The sequence below is a fragment of the Didymosphaeria variabile genome (assembly GCF_027946475.1).
Source record: "Didymosphaeria variabile strain IMI 356815 chromosome Unknown scaffold_1, whole genome shotgun sequence".
Classification (NCBI taxonomy): Eukaryota; Fungi; Ascomycota; class Dothideomycetes; order Pleosporales; family Didymosphaeriaceae; genus Didymosphaeria; species Didymosphaeria variabile.
In genome coordinates, this window is record NW_026611620.1 from 4,264,604 (window position 1) to 4,290,270 (window position 25,667).

General features: G+C 52.2%; 12 protein-coding genes across 12 annotated transcripts; 7 read left to right on the top strand and 5 right to left on the bottom strand.

The window, feature by feature from the left end:
* Positions 1-2,450: 2,450 nt before the first annotated feature.
* N0V89_001363 (uncharacterized protein) lies at positions 2,451-3,314 on the top strand (the record flags this gene model as incomplete). Its single annotated transcript, XM_056210176.1, has 1 exon — positions 2,451-3,314. One exon carries the CDS (start codon positions 2,451-2,453, stop codon positions 3,312-3,314), a length of 864 nt encoding a protein of 287 aa, XP_056076998.1.
* A 389-nt stretch (positions 3,315-3,703) lies between these two features.
* N0V89_001364 (uncharacterized protein) lies at positions 3,704-4,473 on the bottom strand (the record flags this gene model as incomplete). The annotated part of the gene is made up of 2 exons (XM_056210177.1): positions 3,704-4,355; positions 4,409-4,473. The coding sequence occupies 2 exons, from the start codon at positions 4,471-4,473 to the stop codon at positions 3,704-3,706; spliced, it is 717 nt and encodes a 238-aa protein (XP_056076999.1).
* Positions 4,474-7,912: 3,439 nt separating this feature from the next.
* SER2 (Phosphoserine phosphatase) lies at positions 7,913-9,055 on the bottom strand (the record flags this gene model as incomplete). Its single annotated transcript, XM_056210178.1, has 1 exon — positions 7,913-9,055. The coding sequence occupies one exon, from the start codon at positions 9,053-9,055 to the stop codon at positions 7,913-7,915; it is 1,143 nt and encodes a 380-aa protein (XP_056077000.1).
* A 493-nt stretch (positions 9,056-9,548) lies between these two features.
* On the top strand, positions 9,549-10,655 carry N0V89_001366 (uncharacterized protein; the record flags this gene model as incomplete). The annotated part of the gene is made up of 1 exon (XM_056210179.1): positions 9,549-10,655. The coding sequence occupies one exon, from the start codon at positions 9,549-9,551 to the stop codon at positions 10,653-10,655; it is 1,107 nt and encodes a 368-aa protein (XP_056077001.1).
* A 516-nt stretch (positions 10,656-11,171) lies between these two features.
* Positions 11,172-12,308, top strand: N0V89_001367 (uncharacterized protein; the record flags this gene model as incomplete). The annotated part of the gene is made up of 1 exon (XM_056210180.1): positions 11,172-12,308. The coding sequence occupies one exon, from the start codon at positions 11,172-11,174 to the stop codon at positions 12,306-12,308; it is 1,137 nt and encodes a 378-aa protein (XP_056077002.1).
* A 112-nt stretch (positions 12,309-12,420) lies between these two features.
* N0V89_001368 (uncharacterized protein) lies at positions 12,421-14,930 on the top strand (the record flags this gene model as incomplete). Its single annotated transcript, XM_056210181.1, has 2 exons — positions 12,421-12,428; positions 12,545-14,930. The coding sequence occupies 2 exons, from the start codon at positions 12,421-12,423 to the stop codon at positions 14,928-14,930; spliced, it is 2,394 nt and encodes a 797-aa protein (XP_056077003.1).
* Positions 14,931-15,835: 905 nt separating this feature from the next.
* N0V89_001369 (uncharacterized protein) lies at positions 15,836-16,593 on the top strand (the record flags this gene model as incomplete). Its single annotated transcript, XM_056210182.1, has 2 exons — positions 15,836-15,917; positions 16,184-16,593. The coding sequence occupies 2 exons, from the start codon at positions 15,836-15,838 to the stop codon at positions 16,591-16,593; spliced, it is 492 nt and encodes a 163-aa protein (XP_056077004.1).
* Positions 16,594-17,932: 1,339 nt separating this feature from the next.
* On the bottom strand, positions 17,933-19,096 carry SUI3 (translation initiation factor eIF-2 beta subunit; the record flags this gene model as incomplete). The annotated part of the gene is made up of 2 exons (XM_056210183.1): positions 17,933-18,222; positions 18,274-19,096. 2 exons carry the CDS (start codon positions 19,094-19,096, stop codon positions 17,933-17,935), a joined length of 1,113 nt encoding a protein of 370 aa, XP_056077005.1.
* Positions 19,097-19,430: 334 nt separating this feature from the next.
* Positions 19,431-19,877, top strand: N0V89_001371 (uncharacterized protein; the record flags this gene model as incomplete). The annotated part of the gene is made up of 2 exons (XM_056210184.1): positions 19,431-19,662; positions 19,774-19,877. 2 exons carry the CDS (start codon positions 19,431-19,433, stop codon positions 19,875-19,877), a joined length of 336 nt encoding a protein of 111 aa, XP_056077006.1.
* Positions 19,878-20,028: 151 nt separating this feature from the next.
* Positions 20,029-20,912, bottom strand: N0V89_001372 (uncharacterized protein; the record flags this gene model as incomplete). Its single annotated transcript, XM_056210185.1, has 3 exons — positions 20,029-20,426; positions 20,484-20,788; positions 20,893-20,912. The coding sequence occupies 3 exons, from the start codon at positions 20,910-20,912 to the stop codon at positions 20,029-20,031; spliced, it is 723 nt and encodes a 240-aa protein (XP_056077007.1).
* A 745-nt stretch (positions 20,913-21,657) lies between these two features.
* N0V89_001373 (uncharacterized protein) lies at positions 21,658-23,181 on the bottom strand (the record flags this gene model as incomplete). Its single annotated transcript, XM_056210186.1, has 1 exon — positions 21,658-23,181. The coding sequence occupies one exon, from the start codon at positions 23,179-23,181 to the stop codon at positions 21,658-21,660; it is 1,524 nt and encodes a 507-aa protein (XP_056077008.1).
* Positions 23,182-24,145: 964 nt separating this feature from the next.
* N0V89_001374 (uncharacterized protein) lies at positions 24,146-25,487 on the top strand (the record flags this gene model as incomplete). Its single annotated transcript, XM_056210187.1, has 5 exons — positions 24,146-24,151; positions 24,208-24,243; positions 24,296-24,691; positions 25,005-25,193; positions 25,266-25,487. The coding sequence occupies 5 exons, from the start codon at positions 24,146-24,148 to the stop codon at positions 25,485-25,487; spliced, it is 849 nt and encodes a 282-aa protein (XP_056077009.1).
* Between the last annotated feature and the right edge of the window lie 180 nt (positions 25,488-25,667).

Consider the following 25,667-nt stretch of genomic DNA (forward strand, 5'->3'; position numbering starts at 1 on the left):
TGCCATGGCATTCGTGGAAATCTGTACTGCATATCATCAAGCGACCCGGAGTCATTCCACGTCCCTCATTCCGCAAATGTAGAAACGTCCGATGGCTTAGAAGAGTGTGCAGGCGCCATCTGCAAGCGAGCACAGGGTGAGGGACTGTGGCCAGCGCGGGAACTGTACCGCCGAATGCGGGTGGATGCCTATGCGAGTTCAGTATGGTTACAAGTAGGCAAGAATTCACAGTACCGCCCATGCGGTCTTTAGTCGATCAAGCCTTCCCAGAGAAAATCTACCTTGCCATCGCACTGGAGCACAATGAAGCTTATTTTCACCGTCTCGTTGATCGTTGTTGTTCTGTCACATAAGGTCATAGCGCTCCCAAACGCGTATACAGCTCCTCACCCATTATTCGACAAGAGAGGTATTCCAGCGCGTTTCAGAGTCGTCAGCCACGAGACCATCAATGGCGTCGAATCTACTACGGTAGAGAATTCCAACATGACAGCACTCTACGGTGAGTAGGATGAACCCGTGATCTGAGCGATCTTTGACGGAAGACATCAATAGAGATTCCCGACGACCTAAAGAACTGGCCTTGGTGGTGCAGTGAGGACCGCAGTTACTGCAACGCGGACTGGGCGCCTACAGTTGCCGAAGGTAAAAATTGAACAAAACTTTGTTGTACTGGTCATAATGTTTTCAAGGGAATGCTCTCTCGGAATTTCTCAGCAGACTCGGGGACCAAGAGTGTATCATTGAGCGCCCACAAGACTCTAACATAGATGGATATACGGCAATGGCGCAAGCTAACAACCATGCCAAAGTAGGCATGTTCTTCACGCATTTCGGAGATACTGATCGGGCTTGGAAAGCGTACGTGACTCATGCCTACTGCACCTTTCTTGACTTTCACTGACTTTCTATTCACACGTTTAGCTCATTTCCATGTTGGAAACTCGACTCCATTCTAAGTTCATTGGTAGAAGCTTGCCAGTGCAATGGAAGGATTGTCGGTAAGACCAGGGTTCGCAGCTGGCCGAGAAAATTTCGCTAACACATAGCAGGGTCAACTCCAATCCCAAATTGCTGGATCAACTATATGACCTTTACTGGTGATCAGGCACGTCCCCCAGTTCCAAAGTGGATGCGTGCCTTCTGCAACGTAAAAAGAAAGCCTTGAGTGTATCCTTGACCTAGCTGAGACACGAACCAATGTACTATCCACATTTCTTTGAGTCAAACACTGACTTTGCATCTAGAACAGTCCCCCTGGCGGAAGTGCCGCTTACCCAGGAGCCGGGGTTGGGATCGCACCGTATCCCTAGATGAAGAGAACAAAATGAAAAGGCTCAAAGGCTGCCTTAATGAAGGTCGCCGTGGTCAACCGCGAGTATAGGTGTAGGACCAATTGGCTAGGAAATCATTATGTACCTACTTTACTCTCATCTTCTGCGTGCACCCACTGTGCCGCCCTCATCGCAACAGCGTGAAGCTGTGTGCCTGATGTATCTTAACACCAAGGGGACTCTGCAGAAGTTCTGACATATGACTAGCTGAACTCATGTGCTCGTTGTCGCTGCTTTTTGAATGTATAATCCTTGCCCTCCTGCGAAAGATTAAGGTTAGCTGTAAGTATGCCAACTAATTTATGTGCGCGATATTGAATATTAAAGACCTGCACCTAGTACTGCCTATCTTCTACTTGACATCATAGGAACGTATTGAAAACAGTATGTGGTATTGTGCCTTTTAATGCTGGCCCGTCATTCAACATGACTCATTCTCTGTTATCCACTATACAGGATATGGACTGACCGCCTAAATATGACAATATGTGACTTTCTGGGGCGTACCAGACTTAATTCTGCGTTCAATAGGGTCATGATGAAAGATGTGGTGTATTGAAGAGTAAATTTACTATACCGATTGATCGTTGTTGTGGCCTGACAATGTATGACCGGCTTTCATTTTGGCACACAATGCTGTGTATATAGCGATTAACAGGATCCTCGACAAATAGAAAGCTATTACTCCTTGTATGGCTGTATATCTCGTCTTCCGTTCTGTAAGTTTTCACTCTTCATATGCTAGATGCAGTAGAACGGGCGTGCTTGTAGTTTGTGGATTCACACAGCATCATCTGCTAACGCAGCTCACAATCTGTAGACGTAGCTCTCCTATTCAGCCATCAGAGCTATTCAGGCTGCGCTCTACGAACATCTCGGACTACTATGTATATCTTCAATATCCCCCCATGGGCAGATGCGCATTCACCAGAAAGACCACGTGGGGTCACATTTCACAGACTACCTTGGCACATTCACTACACGTGCGCTGCTTTGTGGTTATCATCTACCACCTCAATGTACATTCCTCCTGATATAAATCCTCATGCTACTTCCCTCAACCCAAACGCAATAGTCAACAGCCACTCAGGCAGATCAACCAATTGACCCCTCAGCATGGCGACGTCGCTGATCGAACGCAACACCGCCAACTCTCCTTCCCATTTCACGCAGGGTTGGTGCTCACTACCCGCTGAGCTCCGCCTGCAGATCCTATCATACGTACTGACCATCGACAAAGATGACTTCGAAGGCCATCGTATCACTGCGTATGATTATATGGCTGCAAATGAGGCGTACAAGTACCTCTACGATTCTGCCTACCTAGGCCGATTCGCAGAGATCGCACTTCCTCTTCTTGCATGCCCCCGAATCGACGAAGTCTTCAACATGCGCAAGGCTGCCCTCGATGTCTGGTACGGCAAGAACACCTTTCAACTCGGCGGCCACAACTATCAGTCGGGCGAGAAGCTAGCCTTCTCCTACCTCGTGCCCAATAGGAACGCGTTTGCTCACTTGCAACATGTCGAAGCCTATATCCGCGGCGACTATGTTGGCTGGAAGGACCTCGCTAGCTATTGCAAGGCTACCAAAGATATGCCGATGTTGAAGGTCTTCGAGGTGGAGTTCATCCTTCTCCGAGATATCGACGAGGACTCAAAGACTCTAGATCAAGCATTCACCGAGATTGGGCCGCTCATTGTATCAGCACAGAAGTTCGTGATTGAGTGCCGCTGCATCGGTCAACTTCTGGGCGAGATCCGGCCACCAACCCAGTTGGACCGTGTAGACTATCCCGAAGCGGCCTCTGTGTTCGAGAACATCAGCATTGAGGCTTCGGGCGGAAAAGCGGCAAAGGAGAAGTTTGCGCGCTATTGGCATGATTACATGAAGAAGGTGGAGGTAGACGAGGTGTGGGCCCTTCCGCCGACGTCTCAATACGCCTGGCACAAGCGTATGGTGCGGACACAGTGGCAGTAGGTGTCAGGATAGTAGAACCCTAGGATTGATCTGACTTTCTGAAGTCTTGAAGTCATGGAACACGAAACCTCGAGGACCGTAGGGTATGTTGCACATCAGTGAAAATCAATGCACCGTCGTAGTGGTGTGGGCTCTAGGAAGGCCTTCGAGAGACTAAAGACATGAAGGCAATGATCACGTAAACGTAGTATCGAAATATCATGCAACTACGTACATCGCCTTATGTGACAAATAGGATTGTAGAGACCGGTCTCGAGCGCATCGCATGAACATCTCAAGTCCCCGAGCCCATAAAAATTGTTTGGAAAACCTCTTCATGTGCCAAAGTATGCTACCGCCCCAGACCGTCATAAGTCCACCCCACAAAGGAGCATAGATCACCTCCTACCCTACTCCTCGTTGCTTATAAGCGTTCTCAAGATAATACGACCCTGCTCGCGGTCCTCTTCTTTGTAGATGCTCAGTCCGTGGACCGTGAGAAACTTGTATTCGCTACCCCAGTGCTGCTTCGCGAAGTCTTTCTCTGCATCTGTGTACCCACTGTTTACGCCATCCTCTCTAGCATCGACCGCCTCGTTCTTCTGGGCATCCCGATAGTCTTCCCACTTCTTCCTCTCTGTATCCTCCCAGCGGCAGTTGATCATCCAGTTTTTGCCTTCCACAATGACGGGCGGTCCTAGCTGCTTGCCCTCTGGGGCTTCGATTGCGAGAACATATAGCGGTCGTTTAGCAAGGAAATATGCAATCTGTTGGTCCAAGTCGTTGCGGATGGTGCCCTTACTTGTTTTGTCTCCTCCCCATATAAAGGTGTAACCATATTTATCGACGAGAGGTGCGCCAAGCGCATTGCAGACGAAATCAGGGACATGTAGGACGTCTTCAAGTCTCCATAGCGTGGTGGAAGTACTGTTCGGGGTTTGCTTGACGGGGATGTGAACGGTACCGATGCCGAGGATGCGCATGTTTGATCCACCATACAGAGATGCAAGCGTAGATTCGAATGGAGTGTAAGAAGTGAACCAATCACGATCTTTAGCGACGCTGTTGCATGGAATTAGCTTTGCTTAGGTTTTCGACTGGCCGTAGATACTCACTGAACGTTGGAAAGGTTGAGAAATACCCAATCCGGACAGAGCTGATTGTTCGAAGACGAAGCCATGGTTAGGTGCTCGCTGGCGCGACCAAATTTGTGGAATTGAGTGTGAGTGCCTTTCTTGACAAGTGATACGAGGGTTGGTATGAGAGATAGTGAGAGCGACGTTCGTATGCCCTTAAATACGAGTTACTCAACATAGTGTTTGCTCGTTTTACGATCAAGCGAAAGGGAAGCAGCTGACCCGCTTGTTTGCATGCCACCTCCAATCCATTGAGCTAACCTAATTGGGGTGTATCATCATGTTGCTCTTATTCCAGAGTAGGGGCTTCATTCGTCAATCTACGCTGTAGCCTGAACTGGTTCTAATAGCTTGTCGTGTCAACAGCAGTAAATACAAGGTTGTTAAGTTCAACCATGGCAGCTTGAGCTGTAATACGTCTCTGAAACTGTAGCTGAATGCTGTGCTTGGAAATGCGTGAAGGAGCAGGTAGGTTCTGGCACGTTCAATTGTCAGTGTCGGCCGTTGTGGTCGCAATCATGGTGTTCCGAGGATGTCGTCAAATACGGTCCCGCTTTGACAAGAAGCAACTGACGACGGTATGATTCCCTTCAAAATGATGTTGATTGGTGTAAGCATCAAATTCTTTTGGTATACACATCATTAATTTACTATGGTATGTGATATTAATGAACATCAACATCTTCAAATCAGTGGAATGCACTATCTCCCAAAGGCCTGCTCATACCCTCCGCTCGCCTCCTCGCACCTCCAGGCAGCAAACTCGAACAATCCTGCAAACTGCCCACATCGTTGCCCACCACCGTGAAACGCTCCCAAGCACTTGTGAACGCAGCGCTCCAAGCACCCTGGCTATTCGAAAAGCGATCCCATGAGCCGGAAGTCTAGCGCACAATTAGTATCGATGATGAAGTGCAGACTTGGAAAACCCACCGAAGAATCATTCGTCATACGCTTATCACTCGAGAAACTATACGGCGCGGTCCCCGCCTTCGTCTCCCGGTAGAAGTTGACATCCCACCTGCTCGGCGTAGAGTCAAGTGCTTTCCCAGCCTGGCTCGGGTCATCGAACGATTGTGTGCCTGCAGTGTGCGATCCTACGAGGGCGACAACATCGGTCGCGCTCATGCCGACGGCTGCAAAAGTGCCCAAGATCTTGTCGATTGGATCTTTAGTTGATGGAACACCGCCTTCTGTGGCTGGGGTGCTGCTATCTGTCCTGCCTATAAGGGCTTTCACTCGAGGCCCGAGAGGACATACCGCGATAGCAACGGAGGCGGCGAATTGGATCATGTCTGCAGTCCCGACGTTGTACTGCTTCGCTTTGGAGGCTAGTAGAGTGCATGTAGGCGTCAATCCGGCGTTTTCAGATCGCGAGCATTCGTCTCCGAGGATCAGAGAGCCGTCGCAGCCGTTGTTGATACAATCGTGGAAAGGAGCTCGGATGGCACCTCGTGCAGCAGGACCACAACCCTGGAAGGTGCTGGCAAGGTCTGAAGCGACTGCAGACCAGGCGGAGCAGCCACCTGAAGAAGAGGTGCTTGAAGGAGAAGAGCTTGATGCCGAGGAAGAAACAGATGGTGATGATGAAGAGCTTGGCGATGAGCTGTCTGACGATCCAGTGCCACTCTGTGAACCAACTACGATAGCCACTAGAGTAGACAGTATAGCGCTTTGAAAAAGCATGATCATAGATACAGAACGAAAGAGCGTGAACGAGAGCAAGAAGTGAATGAAAGTCGTTGCTGAATGCGTGCACAGCTTAAGACTTACTCGCGCTCCATCTTATACCTGTAGATAGAACTCTCCCGTGTGTTGACTACACGGCATGAACAAGCTTGAGTGCTAAGCAGTGCTAAAATCAGCCCCTCTCAATGTTGGTAAATCGAGACGTGCCCTCGCATAGTGCGTAGCTGAGAACCGCACTAGCTCATGAAGTAAAGAGTAGTCGTTGGAATTAAGCATCCGTGACAGCCGGGACAGGTCCGAAAATGGGCATTCGTGACCGGAGCCGTGATGTGGGGGAGGCTTAATATTTGGCACTAACGCGAGATTCTGGCCGGATAGGCAAGCCTAGTGAATGGTCGTGGTAGCTTCCGGATGACTCAGATACCGACGATGCAAGTCCGATAATGGAGGCGGGGAAGTAGCTTATCTATATCGATAAGTTGAACATGGTGTTGTCTAGTCAGAGACGGTGTCGTTGACGTTTGTCCAATCGACGTTCTGCCGCCACACAAGTGCTTATTCCGAGCCGAACGGCGCTGCACGTTGTCGAACCGTTCCCTCTACAACTATTTAGGGGTGATAGTATGCTGATCTCGGCGTCCGATTGTGCAAAACTGCTTGACCGTGATTGGCAGGCCTCCCGTCAGAGACGAGAGCGCCGATGGTAGGGCCTGAATACGGAGCTCCCGAAGTCGTGGTGTTTTGGTGTAAGAGCACATGTGAGCGCGAAGCTTGAATTACTTTATGACCTTGGCGATCTAGATGTGGAGCCCGCAGACAGAAGTTCCGATTCAAGTCGCTCTGGCAGAGGCGACGGCTCCGGGGAGGTCGTGCCTCAGCTCCGGTCTGCTTTTTGCATCTCCAACATTTCAAGCGTTGTGCGAGCATGCATCTAACAGTTGTGACACTATTGACAGGACCCGCTTCCATTCAGCTCTTCATGGCTTATCATTAGAGCGATCAACACTTTCATATGCATTTCAAGGGTTTCCAATTCGTGGAAACGGTAACACGGTGACTGAGGGTTCTTCTTGGACTTACAACCGAAAGTATGCACGGGATGTATGTCCAAGTCTCGTGAGAGGAAGCTGTTGTCCATGATCTCAAGTTCCTGCACTTCAGATACCGTTGTGCACTGAAAATGCGCACGCTGCCTCTACTTGGCCATGATTCGGACTTCTCGGGGTAGACAGGCAGAGCGACAGTACGCTCCTCACACGCTTTGAAAGAAACATTTGAAGCTCACATCCACTGTTCTGATCTCTTTGTGTCATGAACCGCAACACTACCGTATCTCCATAGAGACTAGTGGCGGAGATAGGGTCTCTTATGTTAGCGTCTGTTATCCGCTGGTGCGCTCCACCCGAACTTGGATCGGCTCTTTGCGAAAAGGTTGATGAGACCTAGTCAAATTCCCCTTCCGATTTGTTCGGTTAGGGCGGGGAGCCGTAGACAATTCTCCGTTCTGCTCGAAGGTTTGTGTACAACGTAGTGTTTTTGGAGAATAGCTGAGAAATAGGACTACGTTGGGTTTGACGCCGCCACATTGTGTTCTGGAAACGATTATCTCTTCGACGCGACGATCCCAGTCATCGTATGTCTTGAAAACGCCCCCGTAAAGAGGGGGACGAGAGTAACATAAGCTGAATCAGACACGCTTGCGTGGACTCGAAACAGAACAACCTCGGCATGGAGAGCGTTTTGGGTATAGTCGATATCTCACAAATCCGCACTGCCATGAACGGGAAATAAATTTCACTGTAACAGCGCCTCCTGTTCTTCTTTTGATATGCCAAACAGATACAGCACATCCAGCATACTCTTCGAGTTTAGCCTTGCGGGAGCCTGCATCTGCACCTTGGGCTTCGCATGAAATGCGACTCCCAAGCCTGCGACTCCCATCATAGGGAGATCATTCGCGCCGTCGCCGATGCAAACAACCTGATCCAGCAATATGCCCTCCTTCTCTGCGATCTCAAGGACGTGTTGACGCTTCTTTTCGGCGTGAACTATCTCGCCAGTCAATTCGCCGGTGAGTTCCTTCCCGTCTTCCGAGACGACGAGGTGGTTTGCGAATGCATAGTCTAGGCCTAGCTTCTGTCCCATCCACCCAGTCAATGGCGTAAAGCCGCCACTCAATACCGCAGTCTTGAACCCCAGTCGCTTCAGTGCCGTAATAAGCTCCTGCACGCCTTCGTTGAGCGTGATGCACACTCTCAATGTCTCCCACACGGTGCTCGGCACGCCCTTCAGCAGCTTACACCTTGCCCTCAGACTTGCCTCGAAGTCCAATTCGCCGTTCATAGCCGCGGCTGTGATGGCGGAGACCTGGTCTTCCACGCCGATGAGTGACGCAATCAGGTCGATGACTTCTTGCTGGATGAGGGTGGAGTCCATGTCGAAGACTGCCAGGCGCTTGTACCGCCTATGCACCGTGTCCGCCTGCCACACGATTTCGAGGTTCCATTCACGCTCGAACCGGCTAACTTGTTCATCTCGTCGCAGTGCTTCTAGGTCTGCGCCCGCGGCAGGGAAGCGCACCTCCACGACCCGCGCCAATTTCTCCCTGCTCAATGGCCTTGATGTGATACCGGCTTCTTCTATGCGCGGTATAATGTTGCGCAACAGTACGAAGAAGTCTGTCAGACAGGACTGGCTGATGTAGCTGCCGTAGAGGTGGTCAAGCGGATTGGGACCAGGCGTAGGAGGTTCTAACGGGTATGCTTCCAGATTGTCTGTGGGAGCGGCGCCATCTCTCAGTGACTCAAGAGAGGCGGGTGCGAGCGCATCGGTAGGGGAATGTGGTGAGGCATCGGGGTGTGGAAAGAAGTGGGGCGTATTTGACTTGTAGAAGAGCGTCGCTATGAGGTGACTGGGGCCTAGGCTCGGGAAATCCATTGCAAAAACAGCAGCGCGGGAATCGCTAATACGAGAGCACTGTATAGAAGGGCAGAGAACGAACTTCAATTGTAAGTGGGCGAATGCTTGAGGAACTTTTAGCAAGCTTCAAAAATAAAGAGGGGCTGGTTTGGCGGGGTTGACGGGGACCACACGCACGCACACCGAAAACCCTGCAGATCTGTGGACTAGCCTCCGATCACGACCTTGGTTCAGTACACGTCTTTGTTCGCATCCGACAGACGTCTTACAATCCATCGTCTTGTGGACTTTGATCCGCCACGATGTATCTCACTGCTCGCGCACGAGACCGATGAAGGATTGAGACGGATCTTCCGCGGACTGCGAGCACCTTCCCATTGGCACGATCTGCACCTTCCATCACAAGTGAGCCGAGGCTAGAATACTAGTACGACATGTTCAGCTCCTCTTTGATCTCCATGCTTGAGAGTGTCAACATTCATTCGCGTTCAAAATCGTTTGCTGTGCAATCATGACCTCAAACTCAACAGGCCTGAGCGCCTACATCAAGCAATCACCGCCTCTTGACTTCTCAATTCCGTACGATGACGCCTGGGTAAAAGACAGAACGATCGTCGTCACCGGAGGCGCGAGCGGGTTCGGCGCAGGCTTCGTACGAAGATGGGCTGCCAACGGCGCTACAGTCATCATTGGAGACGTCAATGTTGAGAAAGGCGATGCACTTGCAAGGGCCATCCGAAAAGAGACGGGACGGGATAGAGCTGCTCATTTCGTCCATTGCGACGTAACAAACTGGCAATCCCAGGTCAATCTCTTCAAGGAAGCCGTCAAATGGAGCCCACATGGCGGCATCGACACCGTTGTTGCGAATGCCGGTATACAAGCAAATGATAGACTGCAACAGCCTGGAGACCTGGGCGCAGCAGAGCCCCAACCACCCAACTTCGCTACCATGGACGTGAACGTGACAGGAGTCTTGTACACGACACATCTGGCCTACTATTGGCTGCCGAAGAACCCCGGATCCAAGCCTTGCAACATGAACTCAGTACCAGACAAACAAACACGAGATAGGAACCTTGTACTTTTGGGCAGTATAGCAAGCCTGGCCCCAATTGCGGCAGCACCTCTCTACGGGGCGAGTAAACATGCCGTCCTGGGACTATTCCGCTCGCTCAGATCGACATCACACATGGAAGGTATTCGGGTCAACATAGTCCTCCCTTACTTCATCGACACGGCTATCGTGCCTCCCATGGCCAAGCTTTTGCTTGCGGGAGGCGGCATGGGCAAGGTGGAAGACGTCGTCGAGGCAGCTACAAGGCTAGTAGCTGACACGCGCATCCTCGGCCGCGGCATTGTCGTGGGGCCAAAGGTTACAATCAAGCAAGATGAGAGTGGAGAATTCAAGCTGGTCAACAAGGACACCGAGGGAAGCACTGAAACGGCGCTATGGGAGGCTTATGCGGATGACTGGGAGGAGGTGGATGCCTTTGATCGAAGGGTGGTCAAGCTATTGAATGCTGTCGAGCAGGCGCGTGGGTGGGTAGGCTGGGCTACAGACATCGCGAAATTGGTAGGCTATCAAGTCTTTGGGTATGGGGGTGAAAGATCGTGAGAGGCCAAGGAGTTTATGTGGAACGGTCCGCACTACGAGCGTCTCGAACGCTTCGAAGCGTCAGTGGCCCTTGCCGTCGATCGCGCTGGTCAGAAACGGCCTGCACCTTCGTGAACTTTTTTCGAGATGGTGTCGATGTAGATGGCCAAAATGGGAATGATGGGACCATTTGAGCGAGGCACAAGCACTAGCGTGACGTCACATGCCATGCTCGGGCATATTCGCGGGAGCTAAGGCGGGAGTCGGCAAGGATGTGAAGGGTGGCGGCTAGAAATCGCGTCCAAGTGACGGAGCGTTTGTTGTCGTCGCGCGACAGTTTGGGCATTGCGCATCCGCCGCCTTCCACTGAGTTTACCCCTGTCGCTCGGCGTTGTCCAAGTTTTGCACTTGAGCATGCTATTCACATGCTATTTCACATGTTCCACTCTTTATGAAAGTGGAGCTTTGCAGTATCGTGTTTTCCTGCGCTTGATATATTAGTTGACATCCATCGTTATAATTCGCACTGCAACCGCCATGGCTTACAGCCAGAGGCAATCCCCGCCACCCCCCACTGCAGTTCACCTCCACGAACCCCAACTTGCTTCGCCTGAGGAACGAAACGCACCGCAATATGGCTCGTTCTCCAAGCCTTCCGCGACCGACTTTACAGGATCGCCAGGTGTGCCCAGCAAGATGCCTATGCACGTTGCGTACAGTTCCGCGCGATCAGCCACACCGCCGGCTTCCGACAATGTCACGGATGTCGCGGAAGAGAACTCTGCACGACCATCGCTGCAGAAGTCTGCGACTGAGCGACCACAACCCATGGGAAAGACATCGCTGCAAGAGATAAAGCGCGCGGGAACCGCACAGGATATGACACGGCATATGCATAGGCCGAAAACGCTGACCTTCGTTCCATACGACTCCGATTCTGACTCCTCGAGCAATTTCGATGAAGACGAGACACTTGGAACACGATTCAGCGCCACAAGGATGAACAGCCGGAAGACGTCGAACCCGCGACCGTTCTCGAAACTGAAATTTGGCAATGACCATTTCCATACCAAGGGCAAGGTGTCAAGAAAAGATGGGCGCGTAAAGCTGTCCATTAGCGAGACGTTGAATAGCGGTTATTTTGCAAAGACGTTGGGTGCAGGGCTGAAGAAGCACTTTGCTGGTGCAGATGAGCTGCAGAATGGCACCGACGCACCAACCGCCCATGCAAAGATTGCGCCCGATGATGACTGCATGGAAGATCCCAAACGGCGCGTCCGCCTCAACATTGTCATCATAGTGATTGGGTCTCGCGGTGACATTCAGCCCTTCCTGCGGATAGGAAAGATCCTAAAAGAGGACTACGGTCATCGTGTTCGCATAGCTACCCATCCTGCTTTCAAGTCCTTCATTCAGGATGACTCTGGGTTGGAATTTTTTTCCATTGGTGGTAATCCATCTGAATTGATGGCGTTCATGGTAAAGAATCCTGGCCTGATTCCGAGTTTGGAGACGGTCAGGGAGGGTGAAATTGGCAGGAGACGAGCTGCCATGTATGAGATGTTTCAGGGCATGTGGCGGGCTTGCATAAATGCTACTGATGACGAGAATGATCATGCCAACCTGAAAATGAGTGAGTTGCTGGCAAAGGTCGATGCTTACAAGATTTGCTAATCGTCGTACAGTGGGTGGCGGCCAACCTTTCATTTGCGACGCCATTATCGCCAATCCCCCAAGCTTTGCACCGCCTCACATCGCCGAGCGGCTGGGTGTTCCACTGCACATGATGTTCACGTAAGTCCATACCCGTGGTTGTCTTCCTTACCGGAATGTGTCCGCTGATTCTAGCCAAGCTTTCCCTACACGCCTACAGTGCAGTTCCCACACCCGCTAGCCAACATCCAACATAGTAATGTCGATACCAAGTATACTAATTTCATGAGCTACCCACTCGTCGAGATGATGACTTGGCAAGGCCTCGGCGATTTAATTAATCGATTCAGGAGCACAACGCTGCACTTGGATGAAGTAAGCACGCTCTGGGCGCCGGGGCAGCTGTTCCGTTTGAAAGTCCCTTACACCTATATGGTACGTTTATACCTGACACAAGCTGTAATTGGACTAACGTGGAGACAGTGGTCGCCAGGCCTAGTTCCTAAGCCCAAAGATTGGGGTCCTGAAATCGACATAGCAGGCTTCGTCTTTTTGGACCTAGCATCTTCGTTCAAACCACCCGATGATCTCCAGAAATTCCTTGACGGGGGCCAACCGCCGGTGTATATAGGGTTCGGATCTATCGTCGTTGACGACCCTGACGAATTCACTAAACTCATCTTCAAAGCCGTCGAGATAGCTGGTGTCCGCGCCTTGGTATCTAAAGGATGGGGTGGCTTTGGCAGCAACTCGACGGCACCGAACAACATCTTCATGCTCGAGAACACGCCGCACGACTGGTTGTTCCCGAAGGTGTCTGCAGTCGTGCATCACGGCGGTGCTGGTACGACTGCTATCGGTTTGAAATGCGCGAGACCGACGATGATCGTACCCTTTTTCGGCGATCAACCGTTCTGGGGTGCTATGGTGGCAAAGGCGAAAGCCGGAGCGCACGAATGCATACCCTACAAACAACTCACGGCTGAGCGTCTAGCAGAAGGCATCAAGCAATGCCTCACAGACGAGGCAAAGCAGAATGTACAAAATATTGCAGACAGCATCGTCAAAGAGGGCGACGGTGCGCTCAACGCCGTGCGTTCCTTCCACCGTAGTTTACCGCTAAGGGAAGGCGGGACTATGCGCTGTTCACTCCTGCCGAATCATGCTGCTGCTTGGCGACTCAAAAACACAACGATCTGCCTTAGCCCGGTTGCTGCGGAGTTGCTGGTTGAGTGGAAGAAAATCAAGTGGAACGAGCTCCGTCTACTACGGCACTATGAGTGGAATGACTTTGGTGGACCCGGCGAACCAGTAACTGGAATATACGAAGCGATTGTGGATACAATCGGGGAGATAGCGACGGGAATGGGAGGCGTGCCCTACAATATGGCGAAGAGTGTCAAGAACAGAGAGAGATACTACGAGAAGAAGTACAAGGTCCACAAGCGTCATAAGCAGAAACAAGATCATAAGGCGACAGTCGACCGTACGAACATAGAGCATGAGGAAGGGAAGGACGATGGCGATTCAACCAGCGATCACACTGCCAATGGCGACACGAACGGTGACTCGAGGAAGGGCATGCCCAAGCCTGGTGAAAGACAACAATCCGTATCATCGAATGTCACAGAGCCGGATGAGATTCTCGCCATCGAATTCGCAAAAGAAGCCGAACAAGGTCTCCGCAAAACAGCAGGCGCCGTCGTCCGCTTCCCCATGCGCCTCCAACTCGCCCTCGCTCAGGGTTTCCACAATGCCCCGCGTCTGTACGGCGACACCACCGTACGCCGTATCCCACGCATCACCGGCGTGCACTCTGGCATTAGAGCTGGACGCGACGAGTTCGTCTACGGGATCCGCGACGGCGTGAGTGGGCTCTGGATGCAACCCATTTATGGTGCCAAAGCCGGAGGCGCGATGGGTTTCGCCCGAGGTCTTGGGATCGGGCTCGGCGGCTTCGTTCTCAAAGACGTCTGCGCCTTCGTCGGCCCGGGCGCCTACTTCCTCAAAGGCTGCGACGAAGAATACCTCAAGAAATACCAGCCGACTCACTTCATTCGGCGCGCACGCATCCTCCAGGGAAGGAAAGAAGTCGCGGAGCTAGCCTATGCGGCAGATCGGGCGGCCAATTCAGGGGGCACGGAGGCGCGTGCTGCAGATCGGAAGGCGGAGAAGGCAAAGAGGTGGGAGGTTGAGAAGAGGGTTAGTACGGAGTGGAGGGCGTTGCAGCCCCAGGTCAAAGAGGAGAGAAAGAAGACGAGGAGTGGTTTGAAGGCCGCGCTACTGGGGCAGCCAAAACTAAAAGAAGGCGCCCCAGTGCCGCTGAAGGAGGAAAGATCTAGCCTGCAGTCGACGAGGCATGAAGATAGGCCCAGGAAAGCGAGGACGCAGCCCATTCTAGAGACTGATGGGCAACCGAACGGGGGCGTCAGTGGCGGGCCCAGTGTCCCAAGAAGCGAGAGCGCACCTATGACTGCCGAGCAGTATAAGGAGACGGGCGCCACAAACAAGAAGTGGAGGTTTGATCCGCTACATAAGCATGAAGAGCGCAAGGCAAAGGACGAAGCGCTGTCGAAGGGTACTGTGTTGAACGGCGGCGCCGGCTTCGTTAATGGAGATGTCGGCAGTGTAAGAGCTCTTTAGGGGTTGTTGACGGTCATATCGTGGCGTTTTTGCGAGCATAGGATGGGACGTTAGAGAGATACCCCTGGTCAAATACCCTGGTCAATACCATTTCTTTTGTTTGTATTTTGATGTTGCTTCTTTGCTGCGATGGTTGAGATCAGTCCTGACTATGCTCAATCGTAAATGGTCCATATTACCGCAGTGGTACGTGCCCCATACTCATATTTCTTAATCAGTAGAAGTAGAGCAGTATTGACATTGGCATGTTCGTATAATGGCTTCGGCCATACTCTTCGAAGAAGCTCTACCGCGTGAGTATCGATATCCCGCATCTGCCCACCTACCCACCCGGGCACCTGGGCACCTGCACTGTCCTAATCACGTGACGCATCCTTCTTCAGGGCTCTAGGGTAGCTTCCAAGCCGCTGGCATCGCGCCTTCGATATAGGTAGGCACAGTGGGGAAGGATGCATCCGATTTCAATCCCAGTCATCTTCTCTCCCCGGCTCAGAGGCAGTCGCCATGTCACCTGCTGCGGCTCGCGGCTCAATAGCATCCAGAAAACGAACACCAGGAGTTAAACCACGCACGAGATGCGCACGTTGCAAAACGAAGTGCGCCAAATATGATAAACCGAAGTCGAGTGCCAGCTTTGGCTCAGGTTGGCTTTCACCTGCCCGGGATAGTCCCTCAATATACGATGGTACATGTCGCAATCTTTCACATTGTATTTACACCTCGGTCCGAACTTCTATCAATCACCAAAGCCTCATAGCAAAGCCATGACTGACGTCGGCGAGGAAGTGCACTCGCCATCCTGTCTGTGCGCCTTCCTAAGTCAACCTAACAAGCCGCACTCGTATATAAACCACACAACACCCTCGACATTCTCGACTACCTACCCAAACTGACTGTCCGCCACCATGGCGTCACAACCAGAAGTACACGCCAATCGGTCCACTTCGCACGATTCTGCCATTCTCGCAACCCCAGATGCGCAGAACAGTAAGTCAAACGACTTATCCGATGGATTTGTTACATGCATATGTACTCGACTGATTGCCTTCTAGCAACAACCGCCAAATCCCCTGTTGACAGACCAGTTCATTTATATCACATAATGACCCTCTCACCAGGCAGACGTCTGCTCGCTACATGCGACGACCCTATAACAACCGACTCGATTATCATTCACGCCAAAACCCCCGTTCTGTTGGAAGCTCCACAACAGCAACCCATCATCCTGCATCCACAGTCTTGTTTGGGCACAGATTTCGTACGAGGTTGGAACAAGTTGCCTTTGGAGCTAAGAATTCACATTCTGGAATTCAACCTTATCTATATTGCGCCCTACAAAGCCACCGAGGACGCAACAACGTCGATCTTGCTACCATACCTTCGTATGACCAAAGAGATTGCCGACTTGGCTCGCGAGATTTACTTTAAAAAGAACGTTATTTGCTTAGAAGTCAGACGGCAAGATGGTAGGAGGCGCGCTCTTCGGTACCCACCTCCTCTTTCCAATCGCTTCATTCGGCGCCTGGAGGTCGAGCTAGCATTCATTGATTTCGCTACCTCGCGATTCTGGCCGAAGATTCCGGATCTGGCTTCAGGAAGATACGGATTCCCTAATCTCCGATTTCTTCACATACAGCTGATACTCTGGGGCCGGGGTGGGTAGGGTATATCGCTCACACGGTTGCTGGAGAGACTTGGTGTTCTGCAAATCAGATGCGACGGTGATTTCGACGTCACGTGGATGGATACGAGATCGTATACTACAACGCCACAGGAGCGAGCTGACTTCGTAGCTGAGGTTCGGAGGCTCTTAGTCTTCCAAGCTTGAGCACTATTATCAAAAAGGATGTCGTCAAGACGCTCGATCGGTGCAGCGTTGGAATCAGGACTGTACGGGAATTCTGCGTGCCATCCGCGAACGTGCGTCGAACATGGCCGACATATCCCTAAGAGCTTCCGAGCTACGGGTCAATGATCACCTATAAGGAAGGAACATGATGAGGTTTGGCATTGCTAAAGTATGATAATGGCATACAAATGTCCTTTCAAACTCATTAACAGTCCTCGAAAACCGCCTCGATGATTGTAATGCACTCTCGGATCATGATGAGCAAAACAGGACCTGAACATGCCCTAGAGGCTCCAGGTATTACGGCCTTGGCCAGGTAAACATCTCGCCGCAGCTTATTTGCTCTACAGCTCCGCGAGTGTTGAGGAATACACTAGCCTCCTAATGCCAACCGTCCAACATCCCTCTGTCAGAATCCCTTCATCCTCATAGCCATCCTTCACCATCTAATACCTTGATACGACCTTACATAAAATTCCGCGATCGCTCTATGAATCATTCGTTGACTGTCGTAAAGCTTCGCAAGCCTCAAATACGCCTCAGCTGAACCTCTTACCCTCTTCATGCCCCTACATTCTCATTATACCCTAAACCAAAGACAAACACCAAATCTGCCACGCTTGTACACACTCCTAGCCAGCCTTCACATCTTGTAATATCACGACAAAGCCCTCAACACCCATGCATCTATTCTTAAGCCGGTATTTTTTCTTTTTTTTCTCTAGATGCAGCTCACAACCCGTAGCAATGATGCACCGAAAGAACAGCCGCAGCATGACTACAATAGGTAGCTTCATAGTTACCCGTGGGTGTGGCTAATCAGCGAAGGCAATCGTGCCATGTCCTGCACAGTTTTGACTAGCGGATTGTCTGTAACATCGAAGAAAATCTTCACGCTCTCAATCGGTGTGTCAGAGCCAGCCACGCCAACGCGTTTCGATTTTATGTACTTGCTGTAGGTACATGGAGGACAGCATGCGCCTTCCCAGGGAACCCATCCATTGCCGTCATGCCATTTTATCGTCTCACAGGAAAACCTAAGCCAGAATCCACATCACACGTTTATCACATTCCTAAGCTTGAACACCGTCTTGTAACATGGCCAAGTCCCAGAAACAAAATACGGAAATGCTCAATAACATTAGCCACGCACTTAACCCTGCTGTCTCCTTCGCTTGCCGACCTGGGCCGAGAAACCGGTCTTGATGGCCGACACGGATCGTCGCGAACCGCATGAGTTGCAGGTGACGAAGTACAGACGGTTCTCGCCCTTGGTGAGGTCCGAGTCGGGGGAGCGGCACGTCTTGCAGGAGACGTATTCGACGATGTAGCGACGGAGGACGTTTTCGATTTGCTTCTGCTGGAAGCGACCCTTGATGACGAGGCGGCGGGAGCCGTCAACGGAGCCGGAGGTACCCAATTCAGCGAACAAGAATTGTGTGACTAAGCACAGTGTTAGTAATGGACATTGGAAAAGAGTGTGGGAATACATACCATGCTCGTCTGTTCGCTTCATGCGCTTGCAGATCTCGCTGATGTTGGCGAAGATGGTCTTCTTGTTACCTTCACGCAAGCACTGCGGCGGCGGGATCTTGTAGCTCTTCGAGCCTGACGAGGCGAGATCGGGGTGCTGCGAGTGCAGCAGGGTGAAGAAGCGGTTGAGCAGCATGTTGTACGGGATCTCTTTGGTCTGGTCGTGCGCCCAGATGCCGGTGCCCTTCATCATGTCGCCCTCCTCGATCTCCTCCTCCTCGGGCTCCTCCTTGTCCTCCTTCTCGTCGCCCACCTTGGCCGCGAGCTGTGCCTCGAAGTCGTCCGTGTCCGCCTTGGGCTTCTTGCTCTTCTTCTTCTTCTTGAGGCCGGAGAGCACGTCCTCGGCGTCCTCGCCGCCTTCGGTCTTGGGCTTCTTCTTCTTCTTTTTGGCGAGGCCGGCAAACATGTCGGTTACCTCGTCGACTTCCTTGTCCTCACCTGTGATCTGTGCGTCAGCGCCGTTGTTCGCGGTGTCGTCACTTTGGAAAGACGTACCAGCCGCGTGCGACGCTGCGCTATCTTTGTCTCCGTTCATGGCGGCAGACTCTGTGACCTGGCCGTCGCTGTCAACGATGGTGGTATTGTCTTCAAAAGCGACGGATTTGCGAGGTTTCCGCTCGGTGGCGTCTACCTGTGGGAATATGTTAGCTGCGCTCTCGACCTTCATATCGCTTGCGGCAGGCGTGAAGCGCGCGCCCAATGCGGAGGAGGTGTTCGTGCGGGTAGTGTGTGAAGTGGAGATTTCGCGCGAGCGCGGGGCAGTCTTGTAACGTACATCAGCCATGATTGCGGTTTTCGGGACGTCTGCGGCAGTAAATCGAATCCTTCTGCGTAATCGTCGTGATGTGTAGTCGTTCCAGAGGTTGTGTTGTAGTGCAGCCTCCCGTCGAGGTGGGATGCTCTTTTTGCCGCACGTCAACGGTGGTCGGAGTCATAGTTACCTAAGCCTTGACTCAGGCACCCCTCGCCCGCTGATTGGCCATGAGTCGACCGACGCGATGCGATCGCAAAGCAACCGAGAAGCCGCCCGCAACTTCCATCTCCAGCAACGACAACACCCTTGCCAATGCTTACACGGTAGCCCGAATTTGCCTTGCCGACCGACTGCAACCGCCCAAATGTCGATGTCGAACAGTCAGAGCTTCATCGAGCCGCCCCCAAGCGATTCCGATTCCGATGAGGTCAACTCACTGCCCTCCTCCTCCACCGGATCCTCGATCGACGATGACGAATATGTGTCAGATGCGGAGCGCGAATGGAGGGAATCATTACAGCAGATTGAGCTGTTGTTGACAATGGTGCTTGTCCCGTATGTGGGGAAGTACTTCGGCCGGAAATGTGCATACTGGGGTGAGTGAATTGGGTCCAGCAGGGGAAGACCAGACGTCTGTTGACGAGCTCTCTCTATCCGCTGGAACAATGGCAGGTGCTGCATATCACAGTATCTAACCATGGCAGCAGGATGGGCGAAGTACATGGAGTGGAAATACCCCGTCGAGATCGTCATCACAAGTTCCACAGCGTTCAAGGCCGCAGGCGCGGTGGAGGCAGCTGCATCGATATGAAATCAACTATGCTGATATATCGAATCGCATCAAACAGCAAAAGGCGTTATGGCGTACGAAAAACAGTTATTCTCATTAATGGGCGGAACTCACACATCCAACATGTACATTTACAAACCAATCGCACACCGAACCCGCATCAACCCCATTTTCAATAGACACGGTTCTCCCTTGGTCCTGAAATATGAATCCTGCCATACTGATCCTCGTGTACGGATGAGCCCTGCATCACAGTGTACCAATTGTGGCTGTGCTTGCGATCGATACCACCCTCTGCAGCGTACAGCCTCTCCATCTCCTCTCGCTTCTTCCCTTTGGGCTTGTTCTCCTTGATCCTGAGTTTTTCGAAATACACATAAGCGCCATAGTAAACGGATGAGGTGTTACCAGCATACGGACCCTTCTTGGAGCGGAAAGAGGCAAGCTGGCTGGACTGCACACGACGCTCAGGGTGGAATTGCGCCATGACATTGCGAAGGAAGGAGGCTTGTGTCACACCCAGAAGCTTGAGATGCGCATTTATCTTGCGCCGGATATCGTCGCATGTGTCTATAGCCTATAGTCAGAATCGAGCGCACGAGTGAGAATCACACGACAGGAACTCACCGAAGACAGGCACTTTCTCCTCCATCTCCCCGTCCAACACAATCCCCTCGACACTCGGTACACCGCTATTTGACGCAGCTGGTCCCGCACCAGCCGCGGTCTTCTGCTTCTTGGGCATCTTGATCCCTCGCAACTCCCGCTTCTTGAAGAACGCCCACGCAGCATCGTACACCGAGCTTTCTAACCCTTTCTCTGGGCCGTTCTGACCCATAAAGCGCGAATACGCATTGCTGGTCACGTTGATGGCTTTTTGGAACTCGCCAACTTTCATCTCGCCTGAGTCGAGGAAGGCGCGGATCTTGCGGCTTGATGTGAGTTAGTTGAGCTACAGGTCAGATAGTGTTCATGGACAGGAAACGCACCGAACTACATCACAGCTGTCCGTCATTGGCACATTCTCAAGCTCTACGTCAGAGTCGCATCGTCCATGGTAGCGAATTGGTCTGCCGTGCGCTTCCCTAGAGTGGACATCTTCGTTTGGCTACTCTTCTCTTTGGTTCAGGCACAAGTTCTGAACGAAATATATTGAGCGTGAAATGCTTTGGTGTACTACAGTACTGGACACATGGCATGAGTCGAATGGAGTGTTGAGTGTTGGGCATTTATTGATTATGACGCCGTGAAACGCGTACCGCTTTAGGTTGTTGATGCACCGTGCGGGGAAGGAACTAGAAGGAACGCGTAGTCAGGTGCTGGTGGGGGCTAGCGCGCTTTCCTGCTGTGTACGACGTGAACTTCCTGATGAGATCATCTTGGAAGTTTCAGGAAGCTACGGACGGACAGCTCGCCACCTAGCATTCCGCTTTACGCGCGACTGCTGAGGTGGGAAAAGAAATTATGGTATACGCTACAAGGTTGTAGTCCGGGCTACATGAAGTCATGTAAAGGATCGGCTCGTACATACGCTATTCTCGAGTCTATTAATCCAAGTTAGGTTTGCTTAGCATGTTTAAGAACAAGTATCAGGCAGTACTGTCTATTAGGTAGCTACACCCACGATTGTCTGGGTTGATGCTATTGACGCATGAACGCAACCGAATTTGTTGGGCGCAAGCACCACCAACCAGCCGGACGGCGTAAACCATTGGACTTCATACATCGGTTCGTTCACACATAGCAAGAGCTATAAGCAATATTCAATAGTAATATCCCCAGATGAGAACGTCCTCTAATTTCACAACAAGCTCTGCCCTGTTACCACCTCCTGCAAGATCGTCCCCGGCTTCGCACCCTTCTCTCGACTTATCGTGTACCACCGCCACTCCTCCGTCGTCGGACACCACCCCACATTCCCTTTGTTCCAGATATGGTTCACCCGGTGGATTTCGCGGATCTGGTCGGGCGTGTATACGTCGTCCAGCGACATACCCTCAACCATGTTGTTTGCAAATGCCCAGTCCTTTCTTCCAAACTCCCTATCCCCTTCCCGGGCTATGCCGTGCACTACTTTTGCAAACGCATCGGCTTCAATCTTATCGTCGGCCATGGCATACGAAGTTTTGACTTGCACGTATATCCCTCGGTCACGGAGGTTATAGAAGTCTCCTTTTGCGGCCAGAGATTCAGATTTGGCGATATTTGATGCCGGAAAGATAACGGAGGAACCGAAGCGGGAGGGGTTGTCATTGGTGAAAGACAAAAAGGAGCCAAAGGCGCGAGCCAGGCTGGATCCAGTGACGGATTTCACGAAGGCCCCGTGCAATTCCTTGTAGCCCCCCGGCTTGTTGAAGGGATCGAGAGCATTGTGGATATCAGCAAAGGGCGTTAATGTCGTGGTGGCATTCACTGTCTTCGCCAGGACCTCTTCGGAGAACGTAACAGCAGCCGCTTTCTCCGCCTTCTCAGACGGCCCGAAAAACGAGATCGAGAGCAATACTACTGGAGCTCCCGGCCGAGGCGCAGTTGGCGGAGCCCGCATGAATCCTAGGAAGAAGTTCATCTCCGGCGGGACATTGGATTGCAACGTCAGATACGCCTCAATTGCCGTCTCCAAAGCATTGGGAGCGAACACCAACGTGCGCTGCCAGACCTTATCCCCTTCGTCCAGATCCAACGTCACAAGTGGAAACACCTCCATTGTCACACTGACCACAACGCCCATCCCATGTCCGGCGCCTCTTAGAACGTCCCATAACTTCTCTTCTTCACCCACAGACTCCCTATTCACGGTAACCGGCTTTACTGCTCCGCCATCGGGCATACTGAATGGGACAATGGTGAAAGACTTCACCGTATCAATGCCCATCCCATGTACACCGCCCAGCGGATGGTTTAACCCGCCCAGTAATGCACCCGTCATTCCTACACCATTCGAGTTTGGCACCGCGGTGTAAGACCCCTTCTCTGCTAGGCCCTTCAGCAAGGGGCCGGAGATGCAGCCGCCCCCGATGGTCGCCTCATTCCGTTCCTCATCCAGATGAAGTGATGAAAAGTTACGCAGGTCAAGACAGATAACATCGTGGGTGATGGGGACGAAAGCTCCTCGTGCTCCACCTGAAGGGATGAGTTTGAGGTTTTGGGAGGTGGCATATTGTATTGTAGCGATAATGTCGGAGACGGTGGAGGGTGTGACGATCGCGTAAGGCTTGGAGATGAGGATGTGGGACCAGCGATTTGGGAAGAGATCCTCAACTTTTGATTCGGGATTGGCAAGGAGTACTTCGCACGTAGATGGAAGGGCTGAGCGGATGTCGACCATGATGAGATTCTTGTGGCGGTGAAAGCTGAAGATAGAGTAGGTGTTCCAGAGTATTACTGGTGTATATTCTACAGTGGGTGTTTCGGGATTGTTATCTCCTCAAGTGCTGATTGCGTTCTCTGTATACGTGTCGATGGAACGTAGTGACCGGCTTCCGAGCCACTCTAGACTAGAATTCCTCCGCCAAATCTGACCAATCCCTATGAATACTGCTGACCAACTATGGAAGGCCTTTGTTCCGCACCGGTAGGATCTAGTGGAGTTGTAAAACTGAACTCGATTGTCTTGCAGATTCTTGGTAGATCTACGCATTCGAGCGCACGCATGGAAGTAGAAGTAGCTACGTCGCGCTCATCAATAATTCATCGGCAATCCGAGCGCGTCCGAGCCGATAGCGTCTTATACATAGTAAGCTCAACAAGCATAAGCAGCGATTCTGCCGCCCGAATTGGCCGTCAACAAGGCACGCTAAACACCCTGAACCCTCCCCGCAAAACAACGAACCACAACCCTGGCAGAGCCCGTCACGCTTGTTCCAACGTCTATCAAAGACACCCACTCACGCCAAGCCGTCCGACATGCCAACCATCTCACGCCTAGAAGCCTCGCACCTTGGGTGTTTCCGTGCCGCGCAGCTAGATGCCCGCGGATGACTTCTGATTGGGCGCGCTGCAGACGAGGGGCACCTGCAGCGCTTAAATACCCCGCTAACACATCGCTGGACAGCAGCGAGGCTGAGCAGCTGGAGGTGCGCGCGCGTGGAGAGCTATACTTAGAGCTGTACTTAGACTGCGCGTGAGACCGTTTTCCTGACCATCCGCTCTCTGCTTGCCTTCCAGCGTGACTTTAGCGCGTCGAGCTGTTACTTGTACGAAGCGCCACCCCGGGGAAGAGTATCTGGAGAGACAACATCGAGTGAGCATGTCGGGCTTCCAGGGCAGTCCGCCGCCGGGTGGAAATTATTATGCGGGTGAGTAGAAAAGCGAGAAAGCGTGTACGAAGCAGAGGAAGCTGACTACATGCCAGCACCACCCGAGAAGGGAGGCTACGGAGCCCCACCAGGTTCGTTCCTCGCATATTCCTACCCTCCGACCACATCCTAACACCCGTCGAGACCAGTCACAGCAATACTTTGCGCCTCCACCGGGCGGCCAATCCTACCCTCCTCCGCCCTCGTCGCCCCCCCGCACAGCAGCAACAGCAGCAACACTATCCGCCCCCACCCGCCGGCGCACCGCAACAGCATTTCTCACCTCCTCCCGACCATCACACTCAACAACAACACTACCCTCCACCTGGCGGTGCCCCTCCGCTGCAGAGTCCCTATGGCGCACCGAGTCCGAGCCCGCATCCGGGCATGCCGCCGCAGCAAATGAGCCAGCAATATGTACAGCAGCAGGAGAAGCAGCCGCAGGTGCAAGTACAGCAGGCACCGAGCCAGCCGCAATTTGCGGGCGCGGGAAGCACGCAGACGGATGATGTGGGCACATTCAATGGTGGGAGCTATAGGGTTAGTCATAGGGATACAAACACCATTTTGACGGTACAGTTGGCGATTGGGGCGCCGTTTACGGCAAAGCCTGGTACGTCTCTTCCCTTGGGACGCTTTTGGAGCAAGGCAATGTGGAAAATGGCGTCTTCGTACTGACAGCCTACGACAGGCGCAATGATCGCCATGTCGCCCACCATCACCCTCAAAGGCAACATCAAGTTCTCCCTCAAGAAAGCTCTCGTCGGCGGCGACATGTCCAAGTCCTCGTACACTGGGCCTGGCGAACTGCTCCTCGCGCCCCCCTTCCATCGGCGACATCACAATCATCAAGCTCGCAGGCCACGAGCAGTGGTCCGTTGGCAAGGACGCATTCCTCGCGTGCACGCAGGGCATCGTCACAGAGTACAAATCGCAAGGATTCGGAAAAGCCATATTCTCTGGCGAGGGACTTTTCGTGTACAAGATCAGCGGGCAAGGGATATTGTGGGTCACGAGTTTTGGCGCGATTATTAGGAAGGATGTAAGTCTGCCCTTTCACCAATTCCTAAATCTTTTTCTTTTTCGCGAGTGAGACATGTTGACTGTGAGACAGTTACAAAAGGATGAAAAGTACTACATCGATAACCACCACCTGGTCGCCTGGAACTGCAAGTACGTGCTCGAGCGCGTGGCTTCTGGAGGTATCATTTCGAACGTCACGGCGGGCGAGGGGTTGGTGTGCAAGTTCACCGGACCGGGCACCGTGTTCATGCAGACGAGGAATCCGAGGGAATTTTCGGCGTGGTTGGCGGGGCAGTCGATTCAGAACCCGTGATCATGAGTAGGATATTTATGTCGGTCGCTTTGATGCGTGGTGTTGGGGGTGGTTTTGTGTCTATTCGGAGGATTGGAGTCAGATCAATGATGAATTCCAAGTTCGTAGCTACTAGCTGTGGCTACTGTGAGGTTGTGCATGCATTCCGCATCATAGCGGATCGCTCATTTGAACGCAGGT